Below are 25,117 nucleotides of genomic sequence, written 5' to 3'. Positions count from 1 at the left end.
CACGGAGAGGCGGGAGAGGCTGCTCCGAGGGCCTCCCGTGACAGGGCAGGGGCTTCGGGGCAGGCGCCCTTAAAGTGGCGTCTGAGACGTGGCTCGTGGGGCACAGAGGCATTCTGGGCAAAGGAACGGGGGGGAGCAGCAGTGAGGAGTGGGGCTTCTCTAGAACTAGGACTTGGCCACCAGCCCAAGGGCCACACCTGCCTTGCATGGCCTGCAGAATCAGAACGCTTTAAACAGGCAGAAAATTTCATGACCCATGAAAATTACATGAAATTCAAATGTCGGTGTCCACAAATAAAGTTTTATTGAACACAGCCACACCCACTCTTTTCCACGTGGTCTACTGGTTGCTTCCGCGCCACAGCGAGCGACCGCCCAGCCGTGAGCCTGCACAGGCACCTCCGGGCCCTTTGCGGTTTGCCAGCCCTGGGCCAATGGTGATTACAGAAACACGAGGGAGGAGCGGCAAGCAGCACTGGCTGAGAGGCCCAGTCCCTCCGGCCTGACGAGGACAACGGCACCCAGGTATGGAGTCACCTGCCTCGGAGACGTGAGCCAGTGCTGCTCGGTGCAACCCCCACGGTCCAGAGCAGGACCCTCCGTCCCCGCCAGCCCCTAGAGCCTGCACACTAGAGGGGGAAGGGGCGGTGTGTTGTCTGAGCACGTATATCCGTATTCCTGAATAAAAAATATTTATTCTCCACGCCCCCTCAAACCCCAGCCAACCACATCCCATTTTAACTGACGCTCCTAAGCCTTCGCCGGCACCAGTCAAGCCCGCCTCCGTGACACTCTCCCGCGCCAAGGACGGGGCCCGGGCTTCGAGGGGTCACCCCTCCAGGGGCCCCTTCCAGACCCCCGATGCAGGCCCCATCATCCTCAGAGCAGGAACACTAAGGCACAGGGAGGTGGAAGTGCCACGCTGCCAGCCGTGCAGTCAGTCACTTCATTCATTCACCAAGCATTTATTAAGTGCCGACGACCTGCCGGCACCGTGGGGGTACAACAGGGTGGGGGGATTCTGTGCAGTCAGACCTGCCCTCAAGGAGCTCACAGCCTGGGGGCAGACGTGTAAACAGGCCATCAAACGCGCCGAGCTGCGTGGAGGTAAAGACAAAGTGCGGTGGGCCCTGGGCGGGTACGGCCGGCCCCTCCAGGGCAGGGAAGGCCTCACACTCCATCCACGAACCCCGCGCCAGGCCTTCCTCAGGACCGCCTCGCTCCCCCACCCCGGGTGGCCTCTGCTGCCCGGCATGGAGAGGCTGCGACGGCCACGGTGCGGTTCGGTGGGAGTGGTGGGCTCAGAGGGAACCGAGGGGCTCCGAGCCGGGAAACAAGCGCCTGCCTGTGAGCAAGCCCATGCCCAGGCACTGGGGGCCTCCTAAGAGCCCGGCGGGTGGGGGGGGGGGCTCTCACACCCATGGGCATCTCAGCGCTTGTTTCTCTTGCTAACGCTGCCCGGGAGCCCCCGAGCCCCCATCTCTCGTCCACCGTCTCTCCCGCGCCCGGCCGGGTCCAGTCCTGGCCGCACGCCGCACCCAGTGGACCCCTCCTGCGCGCAGCATCCCCCACGGGTGACTGCGCCCGCCCGCTCACAGCCGCCTCACCACCTCAATGAGCTGCTGGATGTTTTTGTTCTGGTTGGAGAGCCCGTTCCTGATGTTCTCGAGCAGGCACCTCTTCAGCTCCAGCACGGCCTCGCTGTACCCCCGGCTCACGGAGGCCATGGGGGGCGCGCCCTGCCACAGGCCGGGGATGTGCCACACGTGCTGCCGCGCGGGGTCGCAGAAGGCCCTGTGGGCCGACGTCCGGGCGCTGGCCCCTGGCCTCTCCGCGCCGCCCATCTGCTCCAGGAGCGGCCGCCTATCCCGCGGCCTGGGGCCGGGGGCCAGCGTGTCCTGCAGGTTCTGGAACACAAACTGGAAGCTGGGCAGGTGCCCCGTCTCCTCCAGCCTCAGGAAGGCGTGCAGCACGGCCAAGGGCACGTCCCTCGCCTCGGCCAGGCTGACCACCGTGACGGTGCTCAGGCCCATCAGCAGCGTGGCCAGGGACGTCTCCAGCTCCAGCCGCTCCCCGGCCGTGGGCGCGGCCCCGATGAGCCCCCCGGAGTCTATCACCAGGATGTGGTCACAGCCCAGGTCCTGGCTGAAGCCCTCGGCCACCCCCACCAGCTGCATGAAGGCCCCCCGGGGGCGGCAGCTCCTGCCCGTGGCGAACCGCAGGCCGAACATGGTGTTGAGGAGGGTGGACTTGCCCGTGGCCGGTGCCCCCAGGGCGGCCAGCACCACCAGGCGCGCCCGCCGCTCCAGCCGCAGGTGCAGCTCCTTCAGGAGCCCGGTGACCCAGCGCAGCGGGACGCTCAGCACGCTGCCATCCACCAGCTCCAGCGGCTGCCCCTGCAGCAGCAGCTCCAGCGCCAGCCCCGGGAAGTGGGCAAAGCGCCTCTGGGCGGCCGGCAGCCGGCCCGCCTCCACCAGGTGGCTCTCGGCCTCGAAGCACTGCGCCATCTCCCGCACGAAGTGCTCCACGCCCACGGGGTCGGGCCGCTCGGGGGGGCCGTCGGGCGCCCCGCAGCGCTTGGCGCGCAGGCTGAGGAGGGCCTCGGGGGGTGGCCGGGGCCTGCGCTGGGCCACGCGGGCCAGCCCCAGCTCCATCCAGCGCAGGAAGTACTGCCTCTCGCCCGGCGAGGCACTGCTCACGCCGGCCACGAACTCCTGCACACCTGCCGCGGGCGGGTGGCGGTGCTGCTGCAGCCGCAGCTCCAGCAGCCGGGCCCGCAGCTCGGCCCGCGGCCTCTCGGCGGGGTCCCCGGCCCAGGGCGGCCGGCCCAGCTCCTTCTCCACCTGCGCCGCCTTCCGCCAAGGCTCGCCCTGCAGCCTCAGCTCGTCCCTCCGGTAGCCCTCGGGGTCCTTGACCCTGCGGGTGATCCTCTCCGCCCGGTCCTTGGCCTTCTGGCACTCCCCGCAGTCCTCATCCACCTTGAGGCCCAGCCTGCGGGCCGCACTGGCCATGTCCTCCACGGACACGCGCCTGCAGGGCGGCCGCAGCACATCGCGCACGATGGCCTGCACTCTGCGCACGAAGCCCTCGCCGTCGGTGCTGCTGACCTTCACCAGCACGTGCGAGCAGTCGATCTTCAGCACGGGGATGAGTTTGTTGAGGAACCGCAGGTTCGAGTTGCGCTTCCCGCGGTAGGGGCTCAGGACGAAGTAGAATTTCGCGGCGGAGCCCTTCATGGAGTACAGCAGCTTGTACTCCTTGCGGCTGATGTTGTCGGTCAGGATGAACACGGCCGCGGAGACTTCGGCCAGCAGCTTGAACTGCAGCCAGTGCGACCCGAGGTCGCCCCTCAGGTTCAGGAAGGCCACAGGCTCCGCGAAGACGTCCGCGTCCTCCCCGCCGCTCGGGAAGAACCAGGAAATCTCCACCAGCCCGTCGGCGATCTCCCGCGGGCCGGCGCCCAGGGTGAGGTCGCGGTGCCAGAAGCAGTCCCGCGGCCGGGGGCCCGCGCCCAGGACGGCGTTGAGCAGCTGGGACTTGGAGTTGCTGCTGACCTCCATGCGCACGAAGGCGAAGGCGGGCATCCTGGAGAGGACCACGCCGTCCTCCTGCAGGCCCCCCGCCCCCCGAGGGGGCTGCGTCCACCACGTCCTGACGACGCCGCGCAGCGCCCACAGCAGAAACGTGTGCTGGTGGCTGTCCGAGTCGGGCAGCACGAGGGGGAGCGCAAACTGGCAGAGCGCCATCCGCAGGAGGATCTCCTGCTGCAGGAAGCCGTCCGAGGAGAGCAGGAGGGCGCACAGGAGGTCCAGGGGGTTCACGGGCGCCTCGGGGGCCGGCAGCTCCGAGAAGGAGTAGATGTCGGCGGCCAGGTCCTCGGCCGGGCCCCAGTCCACCGCCTCCTCCTCCAGGCGGCTCTCCTTCTCGGCGGGCCGGGCGTCCAGCGGCGTGTCCAGCACCATGGTGGTGCTCCTGGCCTCGGCGTTGAGGGCCTGCAGCTTCCTGAGGAAGTTCCAGGGCAGGTCTTTGGGCACCTGCGGCGCCCAGTTCTTGAGGCTGTCAAAGCTGATCTGCAGGGACTCGGGGAGGCTGAGCTTCTGCACCTGGTACGTCTCGAGGCCCAAAAGCGACAGCATCTCTTGGAGCCTGCTTCTCTCCACTGCGGGAAGAAGGGAACTCATTAGGGCGGCAGTCGGGCGGCGAGGGACCCACGCCGGCACCGGGCCCACTGACACCCAGCGGCGGCCCAGGAGCCAAAGCAACCGCGAAAGGAAAGACAAAGGCAACCGAGGGGCCCCGCCTAGGAAACGGGGGACTTCCTGGAAAAGCCGGGACTGCGGTGCCCCTGGAGAAGCGGGACGTTCCCAGCAACACGGAACCGGAATTTAAGGGGCTCCACTGAACGGGCCGCTGCCCCCAGGCGCTGCGCGCAGCCCATCTCCCACCAACTCTCACCGGGGCGCCTGCGCTTCCAGGCGCACACACTGAGGCGCAGCGGAGCGCTCAAAATCAGAGCGAAATGGCCATTTTGTAAATCTGAGGCCAAGAACACAGCTTTAAATGCCTTCCACGTTAAAAATGCCCAGTGCAACGCAGAGGTGGATGAGAATCGTGGTTGACAGCACAAATGCACGCGTGTCCCTCTGAACTAGAACGGATGTATGTCACTATTGCAGGGAGGTGGGAAAAATACAATTAATGAAACCTATGACTATAGTTAACAGCAACACTGTACCATTCTTGTATCAGCACAAGGAAGTACTGTGTCAATAATGAAGAGTTTGGAAAAATATGCCAAATGTATGCTATGGACCATAGTCTGATGATATTATTTTATAATCCGTAACAAATACTCTACCACAGTGTGGTGTGTTGTGAAGGGATGTTGTACGGGAATTCTACACATGCGTAAGATAAAAAAAAATGTTCGGTGCAGACTGTTTTAAGTCTGCACTTATTTGTGCAGATCTACAAATGTCACCACCTTGATCCAATATAAAATCTTACAACTAGTAAATGTTCAGAACAGCAGAGCTACTTCCAAAAGTATGATGCCTCCATCCCCAGTTCCTGTCCACAGCATCTTACCAACTTTCAAACCAGTGCAACTGGCACACTTTATGTTTGTGCACAAAACAGATAAATACAAATCTCCCTGAGCTCTGGCCTTTCCCCAACCCCTTCCTCAAAAGAGGACGCAGCGCTTGTGATCGGCTGCCTCAGACGCTCGTGGTAAATACTGGATGAGCACTGGCTAGCTGACCAATTTCTGATCTTGCCCTAGAAGGTAAAATGACAGATTTAAGAGGATCTCGTTCCTTGGTAGGGCCTCTGTCTACAACCTAATGTCTTTTCTTCCTTTTTTTTTTTTTAATTATTTTTTTCTTATATTTTTCCTTAAATTCACCCAGGGGATTAGAGTTCCAAGGACAGGTGGCTGAAGAGTTCAGAGTACTGGGGAACTTGGGGCAAAAACCAAAAGCCAAGTCACGCTGCACAGAAACTCCAGTTTCTGAGTTCTGCCTGAAGGAACCCAGGGACATCGTTTTTCTTACCCCAGCTTGGAACAGCTGCTTCTGTCAAGTGGCGTGGAAGTGAAGGGCAATGAGGGAAGGGTAGAGCAAACAACTTGCTGACACACTGTCAGGCCAGGCAGGGGGTGGGCGGCGCTGGGCCCGGCTCCTGCCGGTGGAAGGAGCCCCTTGCCAGGGGGACGGTCCTCACACCCGGCTGGGCGTCAGAATCACTTTCACTTTCGTGAGCTTGGTAAAAATAGCAGCTTCCCCACTCATCTCCAAAGATGCTTATCACTGTGTCTGGGTGGAGCTGGGTTATTCTAGGTCGTTAACAAGCTCCCCAGAGGTAGTGGCAAATTATCATGACTGATACAGGGAGGTTTTGTGGCCGAGGGCACCGGTCAGTTGGAGTGGACGCAGCACGTGCCTCCCCCCGATAATTCTGATGCACAGTCAGACTGGAAAACCCCCAGCCTTTCAGTGGAATAGAGACAGAAAAAAACGAGAAAGAGAGAAAATGGCATACCTGCTGGGAAGTCATTGTCCTGAGCCTCATTTGAACCATCTAGGGAAAAAGAAAGGAAAAAGGAAGTGTGAATCAAGTAATGTGACTTTGTCAAAAATGTGATTTGAGCCCAACTCAGAACCCTCCCTCTTTCTAAGACAGCAACTTTTCTCAATTGTTCGAACTACAAAATTCTAGTTATTTGCCACTTTACCCATTCCCTCTCTCTGCCCGCAATCCAGTCTGTTGCCGAACCCCCCATAGTTTCTACCTCCATAATGAAACTCGCAATCATCTCCTTCCATCTCTCTCCATTCCAAATCTAGAAGGAAAAAAAGACAAAACATGTATACATACGCATTGAATTTCATCAGCAAGTTAGAACCTTTCACTCAAAAGCTCAAGAGAGGCTCTGGTAGTGGATTTTTATTTTTAGTACAATTATTAGCTTCAGTTAGTCCTATGTTAATTTTATTTATATGGCACAAAGAAGTAATAGCTACTACACAGGAGAGTGGTTTGTTCTAGGATATAAGCCTTGTGGAATTTACTAAACTTCTTGAAAACAAAATATAAACAATTTGGTAAAACTTCTGTAGATTACTCTCTTGATTTTATAAACTATTATACAATTTAAGTTTATACAAATTCTTCGGCTCAATTTCAAGATTCACCACCTCCTATGAACATTATGTTTACTCTATCGCAAGGAGTTTTGTAATCTCTTAAAATGATGCTCATATCAAAGTGTAAATACAGCGGGGGATGGTTTGCAGAGTGGGGGAAGGGCTGTGACTTGCAAGTGTAGTGATTTGTCCATCACCACTAATACCTAGATATGTCCATCTATGCTAATATTTTCATTACAGAATGGATAGTGCTATTCAAGTGTTTACATTAGGGAGGAAAGAGACCTTAAAAACCCTGTATCTTGGCTTACAACTACATAATAAGAATGACAGGAGATGGCTGGGAGCAAACACATCTGTTTGTCTTGTTCTGACTTTTGATCCACTCTCAAATCCTCAGAGAAAGAAAAACTAGAAAGACCGCCATTCCCAGTCTGCCCTGGGACAACTGCAGTTTACATCTGTTGTCCCAAAATAACCCCCCTTTCTACTCTAAATGGCACGGCACCGGCGTGGCAGTTACACACGCTCAGATCGGGGTGCTGTGTTCCTCACAAGTGCAAATATTCATTGGTTTAAAAGGGAATTCTTTTTCGAGCACGTAAGGGAAGCCTACAAGACCCTCAGATCAAATCTTCCTGTAAAGGGAAAGCCAAAAGCCTTGAGCTTCTGTTATTTTTGAGGCCGGTGATTTCCACTCATGTGCTGGGCTGATGCCCAAATCCCATTAGCATCTGCTCCGGGGAAGGCCCATCCACCGACTCTACCTGCAATGGCCAGGGCTGTTCGTCCTCCTGACGCTTTTATTTCTGGGGCCACTTCTCCCAAATCTGAATGTCTGAAACAATTTGAGAAGAAAACGACCATTAAAATAACGAAACCACTTCCACCTGTCAAATCAACTACATATGAAAATTCTCTTGGAGAGCTTTTAAAAACTACAAACCCTGGGTCCCACCCCCAGATCCACCAAATCAGAATCTCTGGGAGCCAGGCCTGGGTGTCGCTGCTTTTAAAAACGCCCTCGATGGTGCTAGTGTGCAGCCACGGGTGAGACGCGCCCGCCAGTCTAAAGCCAGCGCCCTCTCGGACGGCTGCCAGGGCAGGACAGCCAATCAGAAAGACATAAAAATGTACATACCCTCTGACCAGTAATTCCACTTCTGGCCTAAGGAAATAATTAAGATTTAGTTACAAAGGTGCTGATGCCAGCTTTATATATAATAGTGAAAAACTGGACGCCTTTTAAAAATCAAAGTCCAACCGAGGGCATTATGGCACAGTCTTAACTCTGCAGCCACGACAAGAGAGCCTGTGGATCTCTTCTGGTGAGTGTGGACAGGTGTGGATGATGTGTTCATCGGTAGGGTGGAAAGTCAGGCGGTAGGAAGTGTATAAAATTATTATAATTTAATAAGAGGCTATATATATGCCTATATGTGTACAGAGATCTAGAGGGACGCTCATCAAAAGTTAACTTTATGGGCAGGGACAGGTGGAGGTGGGCAGAACTGCAAACAAACCTGGGACTCTTAAGTACGTTTGATCATGGTCGTGCAGCTCAAACTATTTGAGGCACATCGTAGGAACAGGCAACGAGCAGGTGTGTTGGTGTCAGGAGCCGGCGGTCTGTGGAAGGAAGGCCATGCAAGAATGGAGTGGAGGAAGCCACAGAGGGAGAGCAGAATTGGAGGCATGGTGTGAATGCGTGATTTCCAGGTGCGCATCTGTGCGTGTGCATGCACACGTTTATGGGTGTGAGAGCATGCATGTGCGCATATATGTATGAAAGTGTGCATATATGCATGTGTGCGTGCAGCACGTATATGGGTGTGCACGCATGTGTGCACGTATGCGTATGGGTGTGTGTATATGTATATGGGTGTGGGCCTATGCATGCGCATATATGAGTGTGCAAGCGTGTGCGTGCACACATATATGCACATGGGTGTGCGAGCATATGTTTCCTAGCTCTGTCTGGTGGAAGGGCCAAGAAGCCAAGACATTACAGCAGCAGTGAGCACCCCGAGTGCCCTTTGACACCGTTCTCCTTGAGGAAATGGCAGATTCCCAGCCTGGAGAAGGGAAAGTGCAAGACAAACCTGAGCAAATTATTTCAGAAAGTAAAGAAGTGCTGAAAAAATAATAATGGGGCACTTCAAAGGATGGAGCATCCTTCTCACGAAATCTGGGACCATTTAGGGCACCAAAAGAATGATGTACAGCAAATTAAACACAAAGCATTGAAAATGGGAATGATGAGTCCATACAGACAGTAAATCGATAAATAACTGGGGGAGAAGGGAGGCTCTTTCTTACAACAGAATGCTAAATGTGGAAGGAAACTGTGGCTGCAACAGTGTCCTTTTGCCAGAAATGTTGGTTCAGGCAAGAAGCATCAACAATGCTAACTCAGAGGAAAATGTTGGTGAGCAAGATATTTGCCTGTCTTCAAATGTCATACCCTCTCCCAGACTGCAAGGGAGAAAGACAATAACAAATAACTATACAATAGAGAACTCAGACAACGCTCTGACCAGGCGATCAAAACTCATATCCCCAATGGGGCAGATGGCACTGGGGACCTCCAGCCGTGCTGTCCGAGCAAGGACACAGCAGGACATGTGCGGTGATCTGGCTGCAAACCCAAACCCCGCTCTTAGCAGGTGGACAAGCCCAACAGGAAGACGTTCTGCGATCAGGAGAACTGCAGGATTCCCAAACGTCAAAGTCATAAACAACAAAGACCGACTGAGGAAACGTTCCAGATGAAAAGGTACTAAAGAGACATGAAAACCAAATACAGTACCTGATGCTAGACAGGGCCCTGAACTGGAGGAGGGAACCTGGGGGTCACGGAAATAAGGGTGCTCCCAATGTTAAATTTATGGACACTGATAACGGTGCTGTACTATTTAAGAGAATAGCTCTATTCTCAGGAAGCAGATACCAAAGGATTTAGGGATAAAGAGTCAGGATGTAAGCCGCTTACATGCAAATGGTTCAGAAAAAATGAATGCATTTTGTTTATATAAGTGCACATAAAGAAAGAGCAAGACAGAGAGACAGAAAATAAGCAAGAATGGTAAATGAGGTTAAATGTTAATAGGAGAATCTGGATAAGGAAAATTTTTATTTTTGTAACTTACCAACCAGTGGATCCCAAATAAAAAGTTTAAAGAGCTAATAGTGTTTAGTTATGTCTGCACAGTAGGACTTTAGTTTATTTTTGTCTCATTTGAACTTTTTAAATAGAAGACATGTGAATTTCATAAAACCAATTGAGCAATTAAAATGACACGAGTAGGGCATCAGGGCCACAATGGGACGCCCAGGTGCTTCAAGAGGACGTGATCATTGGATGTCCTTGGAAACCAATATTGTTCAGACATCAAACTTCAGTCCATCCCAGGCCTCAGGGACTGGAAGGTGGGGGAGTAGAGCTGAGCTGCCCCTGCAGAGAGCCCTCAGCAAAACGCGGTTTGGTGTTGATGAAATCTACCACCCCAGAAAGAATTTTTAAGGACCCTTGGTTGTTATTCCAGCATAGTCCTTGGAGATCTCATCCTCTCCTCCGGGAAGTTTTTCCCACTCTTCCGAGAGTTTGTCATTGTCGCTATTTTCATAGCTGTTTCCCTCCTGCAACTGTGCCTGCCTCTGATGCTGATAAAAACGGAAGGTGTCATGGTCTTCGCTTTTCTTCCACTTTTCCTGTAAAGAGCACACATCACTTTTGCAATAAGGGGAGGGCGGGGGGGGGGGGGGGTGTAAGGGCAGGACTGGTTTAAATTAGTTCCCCAGCCCAAGAGGGAACACCTAGGCCTGGGTCTGGCTCCACAGGGGCAGCACCCCCAGGACCCCAGGCAGGGGTTTTACACCCTGGGGCTGGCTGGACTTTCTCCCAGCTTGGAAAGCAGACCCCAAGGACGCAGCTTCCAGGCAGGTGCTGTTCCAGTCCAGTTGCTTACCTTCGACCCCTCTTTCCCACACAAGAAAGCATCGAGTCAGTGACATCATTACAGGCATGATCTGACTTACTTCTAATTTACTTTCTTTTTTGGTTAAGATTTATTTATTTCTACCCCCCCCCCCCCCCCCCCGTTGTCTGCTCTCTGTGTCCATTTGCTGTGTGTTCTTCTGTGTCTGTTGTATTCTCATTAGGCGGCTCCGGGAACCAATCCTGGGACCTTCTGGAGTGGGAGAGAGGCGATTACTCTCTTGTGCCACCTCAGCTCCCCTGTTCTGCTATGTCTTCTTACTTTCTCTCCTCTGTGTCTCTTGTTGCGTTCATCTTGCTGCCCCAGCTCTCTGCATCAGCTGGCACTCCTGCGTGGGGCGGCTTTTCCCACGCTGGGCAGCATTCCCACGCAGGCGCCACTCCTGCACACAGCTGCATTCCTGCATGGGCCAGCACTCCACGTGGGCCAGCTTGCCCTCACCAGGAGGCCCTGGGCATCAAACCCCGGACCTCCTATATGGTAAACAGGAGCACAATTGTTTGAGCCACATCCACTTCCCCTAATTTACTTTTTAAAAAATCATTTGCACTTTTCCCACAAGGGCAAGCTCCCGTGAGAATATGCCTCTCGCAAAGCACCTCCTTTATCCCTCTCCAGAAGAGAAGAGGGAAACACAGGAAGCAGCGCCGGGCGCGTGGAGGTGCAATGCCCAGGAAGCTGAGCCCTCCACGCGCCTTCCGTTCTGAGCGCCGGCTGCTCCGTTGTCCTCTGCCAGCTCACGGGAGGAAAAGCAAGACTTGCCGAAGAGGGCAACGCTGACAGCATGCCGACCCAGGAACAGTGGGACCAATCCCAAACACTTTAGAGTGAAAGAAAAACCACTGGCAGAGGTGTGCTTCATGCCTCGCCACAGGTTCCCGGAGGTGCACTTTAACTGGTGGGGAGCAAACTGGCTGTAAGCCAGGGGGCGGCAGGGCAAACCCTGGCAGCAGGGACAGCAGCAGTATCTTCCCATGTGTCAAACAGTTCTAAGCTGCAACTTTATTACAGGCACATCTTGTAATACTCAAATCTACCCTGCAAGGCCGAGGTTGTCTCGTTGTCCTCCCATTGACGAGGCCAAGGGCTTTGCCAGCATCAACAGGCCAGCCAGCCCCGGAGCACGAACGGGGGGCTTCTGGCTCCGCTCCTGCCCCGTGGCCTCAGGCAGCTTTAGGTAACTTACACTCACAGCAGGTGACAGTGGGGGCCGGGGGGACTGGTCGATCTGCCGCCCGCACACTGAGCCCTCCCGGAGTACGCAGCCCTGCTGCTTTGCTGCACCCCCAGACCGCAGAGCCCTGCGGGGCAACCAACCACAACATGGCTGCTGGGTGGCCCCAGTCACACACGGGGCACAGGTGCCTTTCTCTGCAAAGCAGTGTTTGAAACTAATATCTCTAGTGTTGTATTTCTGATTCCCAAAATAAGACAAATGGAAAAGACAGAAAATTGCCAAGAAAATGCCTTCACTTTTTCCTATTTGAAAATTACACAATATACTAATCCATCATCTCTCCCCTTTTACCTACACCTGCTGCCCCAGTCTATTCCCGTTACCTGGTATGGGGAACTGTATGCTGTTTTTTTGTTTTTGTTTTTGTTTTTTTAAGATACTTAGATTATATAAACATCACATAAAAAAATATAGGGGATTCCCATATGCGCACACTCCCCACACCTCCCACGTTTTCCCACATTAACAACATCCTTCATTAGTGAGGTACATTCATTGCAATTGATGAACACATTTGGCACTAAGTGTGGATTTTAGTTTATATTGTACTTTACATTCTGTCCCACCCAATTCTGTAGGATATGACAGGATTTTATAACGGCCTCATATCTGTCATTGCAATGTCATTCAGGACAATTCCAAGTCCCAAAAATGCCCCCATGTTACCATTTTTCCCTCTCCCTGCACCCTGTTTTATTCCTCCAAGCGTTTGAGTCTTTTTCTGGGGGCACATCCACTGGCCACAGGCTCATTTTCTTAATTAGGATAGTTTACTGTACGTCCTGTTTAGTAACCTTCCTGATTCATTTAACTAATCATGAATATTTCCTCATATCCCTAACTACTCTTGAAAAATTCTGTTAATATCAGAGATTTTATTTTTATGTTTTTTAAAGATTTACTGATTTTCCCTCCTTCCCCCTCCTCCCACCCCTACTGTTTTTGCTGTCTGTTTTGTCTTCTCTTCTCATTTTGTCCTCTAGGATTCACTGGCATTCGATCCTGGGGACCTCTGATGTAGAGAGAGGGTTCCTTGACAATTGCACCACCTCAGTTCCTGGTCTCTGCTGTGCTTCACCTTGACTCTCCCCTTCATCTCTCTTCTGACGTGTCATCATCTTGCTGCGTGACTCACTTGCGCGGGCACTGGCTCACCCGTGTGGGCACTCTCATGGGCACTGGCTTGTCGCATGGGCACGCTTTTCCTTCTTTTTCACCAGGAGGCCCCCAGGGATCAAACCCAGGTCCTCCCATATGGTGGAAGCCCTATCGCTTGAGCCACATCCACTACCCAAGAGATTTTTTTTAAGGCCAATAATCTCCTTGGCCATTCGGAATACATGTGACTCCAAAACATGAGGGAAACGTAGCTCTCAAGAAGTGAAACTGATATGAATCTATACTTCCTAGTTGAGCCCTGTTCTTTGCAGAACTGCCCTAAGCCTGAGTCAGGGATGGGTTTGGAAGTAAACCGCTTCAAGTCAACAGGTAAGGTCCTCTCGAGACCCCATGTGGGGTGCAAGGGCCTTGCAGGAGGTAGGACTCGGGGAAAACAAACTCTCAGAGCACCTGTAGGATGACGGAAAGGGCCTGTTGTGGGGACACCTGGAGGGGCTTATTTGCTCAGGGCCTCCCGTGAAACCAGCTGGAATTTAAAATTTAGAAAGTGGACCCCAATGTTGCTGCTTCCTCATAGCTCCCCAAAATGGCATCAATGCCAACCATTTCCCTCGCCTAGTTTTAGCTTGTAACAGTTTACATGTTTCCCTTCCAATATATTCTCGTTTTCCATTAGTGGTGCTCCCCAGGACATATCGTCAAGACGAGACAGTAGGGACCGAATGCTGGAAAGCACCTTGGTCGGTGGGCCAGCCCCTGCCTCCCCGCAGGTCGTCCCAGCCCCTCCGCTCCAGGGCCCAGACAGCTGCCCCCGCTGAGACTCCGTCTGCCAGTTCTCGCCGTGTTAAGCCCACAGTGGCTGGCTAGCGTTCACAACAGGCACCGCTCAGGGTTCCCTCTTCTCGGGCGTCACCCTCGTGATGGGCCCAATACCCCCCTTCCAGAAGGTCAGCCCAGGCCCCCCAGCCACGAGGCACCTGCCATGCTGATTCTCTCTCCACGGGAAAGGGTGCACAGCAAGCTTTCCTTTGCTCGTTTTTTTTTTTCCTTTTAGCCCCTTTCCCTTCCTTCCCCCCCCCCCCCCCCCCCCACTGACCAACAGAGCTTTTCTGTTTAGACCAGGAGATTCTGATTGAGGAGACCTGGACAGGTCAGTGCATAAGAATTACCCCGTTTTGTCAGCTGGGCTCGAACCCAAACCGTGCCTACTCCCTGGTCTTCCACTGAACCAGTTGAAAATGGAAGACCCTTTCACCACTTTCAATCAGCCTCTCCTTCGACAGTTCCCCGCCAGTGCCCAAACAAACAGGGGAAGCCCACCAGCAGGGCGGGGCCTTTGCTTTACACCCACCACTGCGGTGGCCTCAGCTGCGGAGCCTGGTTCAGCCTTGGGCTTGGTCTGCGTTCTGGCGGTGTGGACGCATTGTAAATGAGAGCTCCCGCAGGTGAGATCGCCACCAGCGATCCGGTGGACTTTCCTCCAGGAGTCCTTCATAAACAGAGTGAGAGTCAGTTGGGAAGAGGCCACAGGGAGCAGCCAGGAGCTGAAAGTCAGCGGGACCCAGAGAAGGGAGAAGATTCCGCCACGTGCCGGAAAAGCCAAGGAGCCTCAGGCTGGCGTCCAGCCAGCAGAGCCCAGCCCCAGGAGGAAGCAGCCTTCCAGCCTCTGCAACCACGAGCCACGGAGCTCCTACTGTGAAGCCAACCCATCACATGGTACTTGTTTTGTATATGCGAACCTAAAACAGCTCCTGGTACCACAAAGAGGGGTGCCGCTAAGAAAAACACCAAAAGACGTGGAAATGGCTTTAAAACTGGTAACGGGTCAAGCCTGGAAGAGCCGTGAGGTGCTGGTGGAGAAAGCCTAGACTGCTGTGAAGAGTCCACTGGTAGGAGCAGGGGGTCAGAGGGGCTGTGGAAGAGGCCGTAGAAGGAAACGATGGATGTGTCAGTGGACACTGGAGGGAAGGTGGTCCTTGTTTTAAAGTGGCGGGAACTTGGCGAAATTGTGTTCTGCTGTTGGCTGGAAGACAGAACTTACAGCCACCACGATGAATATTTGGCCGAGGTGTCCAAGCTAGGTGTGAAAGGTGCAGCCTGGTCATTTCCTTGCAGCTTACAGTGATGTGCAAGTGGAAAGAGATAAACTGAGGGTTAAACCACTAAGCAGAAGAAAACGAGTAACTCCTAACTTGGAAAATTCTCAGCCTATCCCGATAGAGGTGCTTTGCGCTGCGGGCCAGCAGCAGCTCCATCGGGGAAGTGAGTCTGCAGAGAACCGGGCTCCACGTGGGGGTTACCTGCTGGGCCCTTAGCTAAAGCGGGTGCAGCTGGCACCCAGGCAGCCATTTCAGAGGGAGTCAGGACTGCAAGCGCGGGACCCAGGAAGATCCGTGGAAGTCCTTCTGTCTGATGGTTGGGACCCCTGGGAACTACACACAGCCAAGAAGGCTTTGCGAAATTTGTATAAATAGAAGCACTGCCTGAAACGGACAGAGAAGGATGAAATGAAGAACAACCCCGAGGCCAGAACTCTGGAAGGCCACAAGAGGGGCCACCCACGTGTGATAGGGCAGGCCTCGCCCGCTGTTGGGGGGGTGCTGCCACCCGGGGCTCGGAGGCGGTGGGGCCTGGGCCCCCTGCTTCGTGGAGAGCCTGGCCGCCACGCTCAGGCTGGAGAAGGGGCGCGGCTGCCGCTCCACCTGGACTGGGGACAAAACATCAGTCCTGCCCTACTCTCAGACCTGACACCTAATGGGGCCTACCCTACTGGATGTGGGGGTTCTTTGGGACCCGTCCCCTTTTTCCTTCCAGTTTCTCCCCTCTGGAATGGGAATGTTTATCCTATGCCTGTTGCCTTTTGAAATCAAATAACCATTTTCCAGGTTCACAGGTCCACACGTGGACACCGAGGACAGACCACACCGTCCACAGATTCGGACAAGACCCCGTATGTGGCAGGACGTAGGGCCTGGGGGTGCTGTGGGGAGCGCGTGTGTTTGGTGGGTGGGAAGAACGTGTGTTTTGGAGGTCCAGGGGACGGGCTGTGGTGACCGATCTGGACGTGCCTCTTGGCCTGGGTCCGCATTCTGGTGGGTGTGGACCCTGTGGGAATACATAAAGCTGGCCAACTGCATTCGGCAGCTTTCACCAGATTACACGTCCCTTTTTTTTTTTTTTTTTAAGATTTATTTATTTATTTAATTTCCCCCCCTCCCCTGGTTGTCTGTTCTTGGTGTCTATTTGCTGCGTCTTGTTTCTTTGTCCGCTTCTGTTGTCACCCGCTTCTGTTGTCGTCAGCGGCACGGGAAGTGTGGGCGGCGCCATTCACGCTGGGCGGCTTTCCTCACGGGCGCACCCCCACGCGGGGGACACCCTTGCGTGGCACGGCACTCCTTGCATGCATCAGCGCTGCGCATGGCCAGCTCCACACGGGTCAAGGAGGCCCGGGGTTTGAACTGCGGACCTCCCATATGGTAGACGGACGCCCTAACCACTGGGCCAAAGTCCGTTTCCCCTACTCGTCCCTTCTATACAGTGACATGAGATGGAGAGAAGCCCTGGGGAGCAGCAAGGGATTGGAAGTCAAGGGGCCCTGGAAGAGAACGGAGAACTGAAACAATCATGAATTCCCAGCAACGAACCTGGTTCCCTCCCCGGCTCAGTGCCCAAAAAACAAGCCACTACAGGAAAACCATGTTGCCGGGACGGCAGTTCACAAACAGGCTGAGGTGCTAGCCCGTGCTGATCAGCACTGTATTACCAACTGCTCTGTGCCACAAGGGCTCCCATCTCGGCATTTAGGTGCCGACGGCTTCCCAGCCCCACCGAGAACGCCATGTCTGGGAAAAATGTTTTTTTTCAAAAATGAAGGAGGGATTACGACATCTCAGGTAAACAGAAGCTGGTGGAATTCATCACCACTAGCCTGGCCCTACAAGAAAGGATAAAGGGAGCTCTGCGTTTTGAAGGAAAGGACACCAGACCGACGCACGTGCAAAATGAAGATGCCTGGTAAAGGCCAGGTAAATGTAAATATAAATACCCGCACTATGGTATTTCTCATTTGTAACTTCACTTTTTACTTCCTACAGGGTCTAAAAGGCAAATGCATAAAATGTCGTGATAGGGAAGTGGATGTGGCTCAACAGATAGAGCGTCTGCCTACCATATAGGAGGTCCAAGGGTTCGAAACCCAGGGCCCCCTGGTTCATGTGGTGAGCAGGCCCACGCTCAGTGCTGCTGCATGCAAAGAGAGCCAGCCCATGCTGGGATGCCTCCGTGTAAGGGTGCCCCCCATGCAAGGAGTGGCCCCTGCGCAAGGAGTGGCCCCTGAGCGAGGAGTGGCCCCTGAGCAAGGAGAGCCACCCCATGCGAAACCACAGCCCGCCCAGGAGTGGTGCCACACACACGGAGAGCTGATACAGCAAGACAACAACAAAAAGAGACACAAATTCCTGGTGCTGCCTGATGAGAATACAAGCAGACACAGAAGAACACACAGCAAATGGACAGAGAGAGCAGACAACGGGAGGCGGGGGAAGAGGGAGAAATAAATAAATCTTTTTTAAAAATGTCATGATAAAGCAGTGGTTTGGGACTCATAATGTATAAACATGCCATTTGGGTCAAGAACTACATAAATGTGGTGGAATGGAGGGGCATAGGAACACAGTTCATGTGTGCTGTCGTAGTTGGTACCAAAGAAAAGGAGACCATTATGGACTGAAGATGTTTAAGCCCCATGGTAACCAAAAGAAAATACCAGAGACTGTGCAAACTCAGAGAGACAGAAAGTAGAGAGCAGCTTACCAGGGCAGGAGGGCAGGGATAATGGGGAGTTAATGCAAAATGAGTATAGGGTTTCTTTTGGGGTAAAAGGAAAGTTCTTTTATGAGGCAACTGCAACCTTGTGAATGTGCTTAATCCCAAAGAATGGTATTCCTGGGAAGGTTTGGGATGGAAAGATTTATGTTGTCTATATGCTCCACAATCAAAAAGAGAAAGAAAGAGAAAGTAAGGAGATGATGGCATTACTAGTGACAATAGTTCTATAGTAGAACACCAGTGAGGCTATGGGAGTTGCTGAGGGCAGGGAGAGGGAAGAAGAGATATGATGTGGGGGCATTTTCGAGACTTGGAATTGTCCTAAATGATATTGCAGGGACAGATGCTGGACATTATATATCCCGCCATAACCCACTGAATGTACTGGGGGAGAGTGTAAACTACAGAGTAAATTATTATCCATGCGGTGCAGCAGTGCTACAAAATGTATTCACCAAATGCAATGGATGTGCCACAATGATGAAAGAGGTGGTTGATATGGGAGGGGTGGAGTGGGGTGGGGTGGGGGGTATATGGGAACCTCTTATATATTTTAACGTAACATTTTTTGTGATCTATGTATCTTCAAAAAAATACAATTTAAAAAAATTCTTAATAAAAGAAAAATGTAAGAAAAAAGATGACAATGAAATACAATACACTATATTGGATGGGATCTAAGAATGGAGGATAAAGGCTCAAAGTGCCATTATTGGGACATTAGAAAAACAGAACGTCGACTGCAAGCTTTATAGCAACGTTACATTTCTTGAACTTGAGAACTGCACTTAAGGTGTTTACATAAGTGAACGCCCTCGTTCTTAGGAAATGTGCATGGCACACGCTTAAGTGTTCAAGGAGTATGGTGTATGCAACCTGCTCTCAAATGTTCAGAAAATAGATAGATGATAGACAGAAAAACAGATATGAGGGAGGGAGGACAAAGGTGGCAAAATCTTAAGACCTGGTGGATTTAGTGTCTAGGGGTGGGGTATGGTGGAGTTCTCTGTATGGGGTTCGCATTATTATTGCAACTGTCCTATAAGTTTGAAAGCATTTCAAAATAAAAAGTCAAAACCACAATAAAAAGGAATCATTGGAGCATATAAAAATGGAATACAGACTGTAAGTTTTATACTGATGTTAAATTTCTTGAACTTGAGAACTGCACTTAAGGTGGTTCTATAAATGAATATCCTTGATCTTAGGAAATGTGCATGGCACACTCTTAAGTGTTCAAGGAGTATGATGTGTACAACCTGCTCGCAAACATTCAGAAAATAGAGGTGGATGGATAAATGGATGGATGGACAGATGGATGGATGGGCAGATAGGAGAGGGAAGGCAAAGGTAGCAAAATGCTGAAATGGGTGTCTGGAGGATGGGGGTATGTTGCATCCTTCTGTGCAGGAGTTACATTATTTTTGTAACTATCTTGTTAGGTTTGAAAGTATCTCAAAAAGTCTAAAAAGATTGTGCTGGAGGGTGCAGGGAGTATGACAGAAGCCCGGGGGAAGGCCACACTGCTCTCTCTTGCTTTTTTGCAGTTAGAACCCGGGGAGGGCAGGAGGAGCCGCCCGGAGCCCAAGCCCTGTGTGTCTCTGGCAGTCAGGGACTCTCTCCCCTTCAGGGGAAGCAGGACGACAATCATGACAACAAACACCCCACGCTCCAAGGAAGACAGAAATTGTCCTAACCAGAAATTCCATCTCTGTCAAGGGTGAGTTCCCCGTGCGCAACGGGAAACAGGGCTCCCAGCGTGGCCGTGACCACAGGCAGCTCACGCTGAGTTCAGCTGGAGGAGAGCGCCCGCCAGCCACCTGCAGCACACCCACCTGCAGCACACCCACCTGCTGATCCACAAACGAGGCCCATGTCCCCGCCAGCACGCATGAGGTCGCCATAAAATTCCCATGAGGGTCGCAGCCATTGAGCAAGTTTCTAGAAGGCAGTCAATGAGCTCTTGGATTTGCCCGCATTTCTTTACTGCCAGGAAGTTTTCTAGGGCTTTGGGATGCATTAGTGAATAAAGCAAATGTCCTTGTGCTCTGGTGAGCTTACATTCAACACAGTGAGGGAGATGGACAACAGTCAAAAATGTCAAATACGGAGGGTATGTTAGAAGGTATTAAATGCAATGGAAAAAGGGAGTGGATTAAGGTAAGGGGGAGCAGGGAGGCAGAGGATGGTGGGGGGGACAGGTGGCTACAGGAAAAGGGGTGGTCCAGGTGGTCCTCTTGGAGAGAGGGTACAGGAGCAGAGCCCTGGAACCAGGTGAGGGAGGCGTCCCCTGGGGGAAGAATTCCGTGGCTCGGGGAGCAGACAGAGAAAGGGGCTGGAGCACCTCAGAGGAGCTCAGCAGGAGAGCAGGGTGGGGGAGCGGAGAAGGACAGAGCTTTCCAGGGCACAGAAGAGGTTCTGGCTTTTATCCCAGAGGAAGCGGGAAGGCTTCCGGGGTTCTGGGGAGACGGTGACACAGGAGAGAAGACGAGGCTCAGGTCTGGGTGGAGCAACCTGAAGGCAGGGCAGCTTGTGGGATTCTGAAGATCTACCCGAAGGATTTCAACAGACTGACTGGACACAGCGTTCCAGGAAGACAAGAGCCGAAGGATTTTAGGCTCCAAAGCACGGCAGAGCTCAAGGGGATCACGCACAGCCGCGGGAACGTGGCATGGGGGTGGGTCCCTAGCGGGCACCTGGACAGAGGACTGGGAGCGCTTGTGGGAGTCAACCCTACACTGTGTGCCAGAAAAGCACCATCGCTCTTTTCATAATGTCTACAGTTTCCACCTGGCAACAAGGTTTTAGCCACCACAAAGACAGACCCTTCCTGCTACTTATCCATGATAACAAAGAAATTATGGTGCTGGAAACCCCAAGAGAATCCACTGGAAGACCATGGCAAAGAACGGGAGAATCCATAAGCCAGGGGACACGTGAAGATTAAAATACGAAACTAGTTGTCTTCCTACATAGCCCTGTTTATAAGAGCTAGCAACAACAGCAAAGTATTTAAGGAAATACGTAATAGATGTGCAAGCTCTGTATGAAAAAAATGTTAAATACTGAAGAATATAAAAAACCTGAGCAAATGAAAAGGCATACCCGATTTTGGAAATAAAAGTTTTAATATAGTTTTTAAGTCCACAGTCACTTCCCACATAAGTTGATTCTATGGAAAAATATCTGTAAAACAATTGCAATTCTGGAAAAGATCAAAAATAAGTGAGGACAAAACCTGCCCAATAACAGAACATATTACAAACTACAAAGGTTGAAGCACTGGTTCATGAACAGACAGAAAATTCAGTAAAATGAGGGGCCACAAGTAGGTCCAAACACAGGTGGCTGTGAGCCCCAGGGGATTATTCAAGCCCCAAAACCTGGAAAAGATTAAAGGTCGACCCCTGCTACAGTACTCCTTTCGCCAAAATGAATGCCAATTGAATCTGAGACTTAAATGCAAAAAAACAAAACCATTAATGTACTGAAACAAAACATTAAAAACTTTAATCATCTCACCATAGGGAAAGGCACCATAAAATCAAAAGGTGATTGACCAACTGAGGGAAAACATTCCTAGCACAATGACGAAGGGCTCATTTTCTTAATGTATACAGAGCTCCTAGAAATCCACAAAAAACCACAAAGAACCAAAACAGAAACGAAAACATCAAACGACATCTCTAAAATATATTTTGGGTTAAAAAAATCCAATCTCCTACCTTTTCTGCTGCATATGCAGTGACTGATTCTGGAAGGATCCAGAGACTCAGCTAAGGCTTCTCTGCTTTTCTGGACAGGGAAAGGCCCTTTAATTTTCATTTTAAGAGACTTGGTACCATGTGCGTATATTGCCTATTTTAAAAAATAGAGCAACAGTTTTATGAAAAATTACAATGCAGAGAATCTAGAAAAGAGTTAAAAGACCACATCTGTACTACATTCCTGAACATGGAAGTGAAACCAATGCGCTGCACACAGGAGCCTCCCTGTATATAGCCGTGCGACTGTGACACCTTCTTTAAAGGAAAGCACTGCTTCTAATTTATTCCATTTCCAGGCATCTTTTGTAAAGTCATAATTGAAGGTATTAGCTGCTCTGTCAATACAGATTCTTATTCATGGGAACCCATGTGAACATTCTTATTCTAGCTCAATCCATTTCTCTGCAGTCGGAAGACAAAACTACATAATCCAACTCTTTGTCCATGCCCCAGCCATGAAATTTAAAACAATTGTAATAATCCTGCTTAGCTGGGTCTCGGTTTCCTCAAATGTAAAATGGAGATAATGCTATTACATAGGCTTGTGATAAAGGTTAAATAACTTATTAATGCAAAAGCACTTAGAGCAGTGCCTCACAGCGTAGTATTAAGTGCTGACTGTTATGAAATTATTATTGCTATTAAGACCTCTTGGAATTAGTCAGGATCTAAATTTAAAAAAATAAAACAAAACCCCCACAATATTCCCTAGCCATGATCTTTCTGGCTGAGGTGCACTGCTGCACTGGGTGGGCTCTTCTCTCTTCCATCCATTCCATCAGATGAAGCCATAGCATCATGGGGAGATCGGTCAAGTTTGGTGAGCCCCTCTCTGCAGAACTAGAGAGGTTTCTGGCCTATTCCAGCCCTCCTAGCTCTCCCATCATCTCGTGTGGGAAACACAGGAGAGTACCTGCTCACTGGAACATCCTAGATCTAAGCTGCCCTGGTGACAAAGATATGTTCCCTCTGCAGAAGCCTCAGCAGATGCTTGGCAAGCTAAGGTTCCTGAGGTACTTCTCCCAGAGACAGAGGTAAACATTGTTTGAGTTTCTCAGCACTTCCTCCCACAAAGTGTGGTTTATGCGGCCCCTTCCTATCCCTTACCCCCAGCCTGGCCAGAGGGATCAATCTTTCAGTAAAAAGCACCTGTGGGCTCTGGGTGTGTGGTCCAAGTGAGGCCTCTAGTGGGAAAGCTAAACCCTTCCAGAAAGGTGAAGCCCAGGATCCCCCACATTCCCCAATGATAGTGTTGGGGATCTCCATAGATAAGAAGACAAAAGGTTAAAATAGGGTTGGAAACCACTCAACCAATATGATGGTGTAAGATGATCAGGGGTGCTACCCCACAACCCCTGCCCGAGAATCTTTGCACAACTAGCAAAGAATAGCAGAGCAATCTTCCTCAAAACTCTGGAAAAGAGTTAAAGGGTTCAAGAGACTGGGCAAGTACCAAATCAAGAAAAGGCAGTGTCCTCTCTTCATAACTCTCATAGCTGTCCTAGGCATAACCTCTACCATGGGCACTGGGGTTGGCTGTTTACACCCAAAACCAGCAGGTCTACCAAAGTGTCTCCCTAGAGTTAACCAACAGCATAAAAGAACCCAAGGAAGAACGCTGTCTCCAATCAACGTCAGGTGGACACGGCGTCTGGAGGCACTTGGCCTTTCTCACTCTCATGGTCCAGTATATCATGGCTGTCCTCCTTTTGGGGCCTGCCTACCACCATCTTCTTTATCCTTTTAGTGGGACCATGTATTTTAAATTCTAACTAAGTTTCTTTTTCCAGAATCACTGCCTTTCAGAACAAGGTATTAATCATGTGGGGATTTCATCCAGTCAAACCAGGTTGCCAGATCCATCTTCCCTCAACCTCAACAGAATAACCAGAGGGTTTCACACCCTGACAGACAGCGCCTACTCCCCCTAACCAGCAGGAAGCAGCCACAGAAGAATGACCATCCCCCTTCAGCTCCCCCTTAAGAATAAGGATGTAAACCCTCCGAGGGAGTAGTTGAGGCACGTTAGTATAGGGAAGATGTCCTGTCACAGCTGGGACCCAGCAGAGAATGTGGCCAGCAGAGAACATGGCCGTAGACCCCAACCAGAAACCCTCTTCTACTAAGAACAAAGCCAGAAAGACCCCCACCTAGACCCTGACCCCTAGGTCCCATTAGGAACTCTTCCCAGGGTCAAGGGGAAGCCCTGGATACCTTCAAACAAAAGGCCTCCTCATTGGGTCCCTGAGAGCTAACAAGTGGGGATCATAAGGCAACCAATCAGAACAGCAAACAGCTGGGGCCCCTCCCCAACATCAGGAAAGAGGAGGAAAGGTTTTAAAAAACCTGGGGCCCCATGAGCACGACTCATCCTGTAGCACAGTCACAATCTATGTCTCAGATTGTGTACTTATCTCTTTTCTTGTTTCTTAATAAATTCTTTACTCCCTTGCCTGGAAAAAAAAAAGCAGCTTTAAAAATGGTTGGAGAAACTCATGGTACCCTTGATGGCCTGGCCCTCCACCCCTCCCTGAATGGTGGGGAGCAAACCTGTGCTCCCACTGTGAGTCCTTGGAGAGCAGAGTAACCCCTATATCCACACTGGTGTGCCTACTGTCAACGCCAGTATAGCAGGCAACAGCATGAAAGAATCTAGGACACCAGCCTCTGGGTCACCTTCTAGGAACTCGCCCTACAAAGAGAAGTAGCTCAGGGACAGGTAAGACAGTGTAAGAAACAATTAAGTCAAAGTGGCCTGAGCAAATGATTACTAGCTTTAAGATACATGGGAGTGGTGGGGGAAGGTGCTCTAGCCTATTTCATAGGGACTAGAGGGGGCATTCAAATTGCTGTAAATTGGGGAATTCCTAAGGTGAGAAGGTCAAGTGCAGGTTGAAGCTTAGGCTCAGAAAAAGACAGAGGACCCCGCAGTTCACTTTCTCCTCAGGCTGATCTACTTGATAGGAGGCTTAAACTCTGAAGGAGAGCAACAGCCACCATAGAGCCAATTTGCAAAAACAGTGAAAGGTGTTTTTTGCCTGGGTGTGTTTGTTTTTGTTAGCTCCTGGCACTCAAGGAAATTTCTGTCCTATCACTTCCTGGATATACACCCAAGGAACAGACAAAGAAACATGAAATGATGGTCCATCCAAATAAACAAGATAAAACTTCAGAAACCAACAACAAAGAACAACAGACTTTGGATATACCAGACAAACTTTAAAAAACGGTTCTTCAATATACTCAAGAAGATAAAAGAAAGCATAGAGAAAGAATGAAAGGATATCAGAAAAATGATGAATGAATATTATGAGAATACCAATAAGAAATAAATTCTGGAGTCGAAGACCACAATAACTGAAACAAAAAATTCCCTGGAGTGTTTCAACAACAGACTGGAGCTGGCAGAAGAAAGAATCAGTGAACTAAAATTTAAGATAATTGAAATGATCCAGGCTGGGGAGGACAAAGAAAAAAGATTGAAAAAAGTGAACAGAAAATATGGTGATGCATGGGAAA

The 25,117-nt window shown here is 51.3% G+C and overlaps 1 protein-coding gene across 8 annotated transcripts in view; it reads right to left on the bottom strand.

Annotated features, from left to right (window-relative positions):
• Window positions 1–281: 281 nt before the first annotated feature.
• The window catches only part of URGCP (upregulator of cell proliferation), a 36,922-nt gene continuing 12,086 nt past the window's right edge, over window positions 282–25,117 (bottom strand). The window contains exons 2-7 of one of the 8 annotated variants that reach the window (XM_058296717.2): window positions 8,174–10,361; window positions 7,792–7,818; window positions 7,418–7,488; window positions 6,293–6,343; window positions 6,043–6,081; window positions 282–4,159 (exon numbers count right to left, since the gene is read on the bottom strand). In XM_058296717.2, the coding sequence (XP_058152700.1) occupies window positions 1,593–4,159; window positions 6,043–6,081; window positions 6,293–6,326 (2,640 nt within the window). In that variant the 5' untranslated portion in view covers window positions 6,327–6,343; window positions 7,418–7,488; window positions 7,792–7,818; window positions 8,174–10,361 and the 3' untranslated portion in view covers window positions 282–1,592. The other 7 variants (XM_058296715.2, XM_071215060.1, XM_071215058.1 and 4 more) reach the window with 7 other exon arrangements.

The sequence above is a fragment of the Dasypus novemcinctus genome, chromosome 5 (genome assembly GCF_030445035.2).
Source record: "Dasypus novemcinctus isolate mDasNov1 chromosome 5, mDasNov1.1.hap2, whole genome shotgun sequence".
In the NCBI taxonomy this organism is placed as follows: Eukaryota; Metazoa; Chordata; class Mammalia; order Cingulata; family Dasypodidae; genus Dasypus; species Dasypus novemcinctus.
This window is presented reverse-complemented; position numbering and strand designations above follow the sequence as displayed.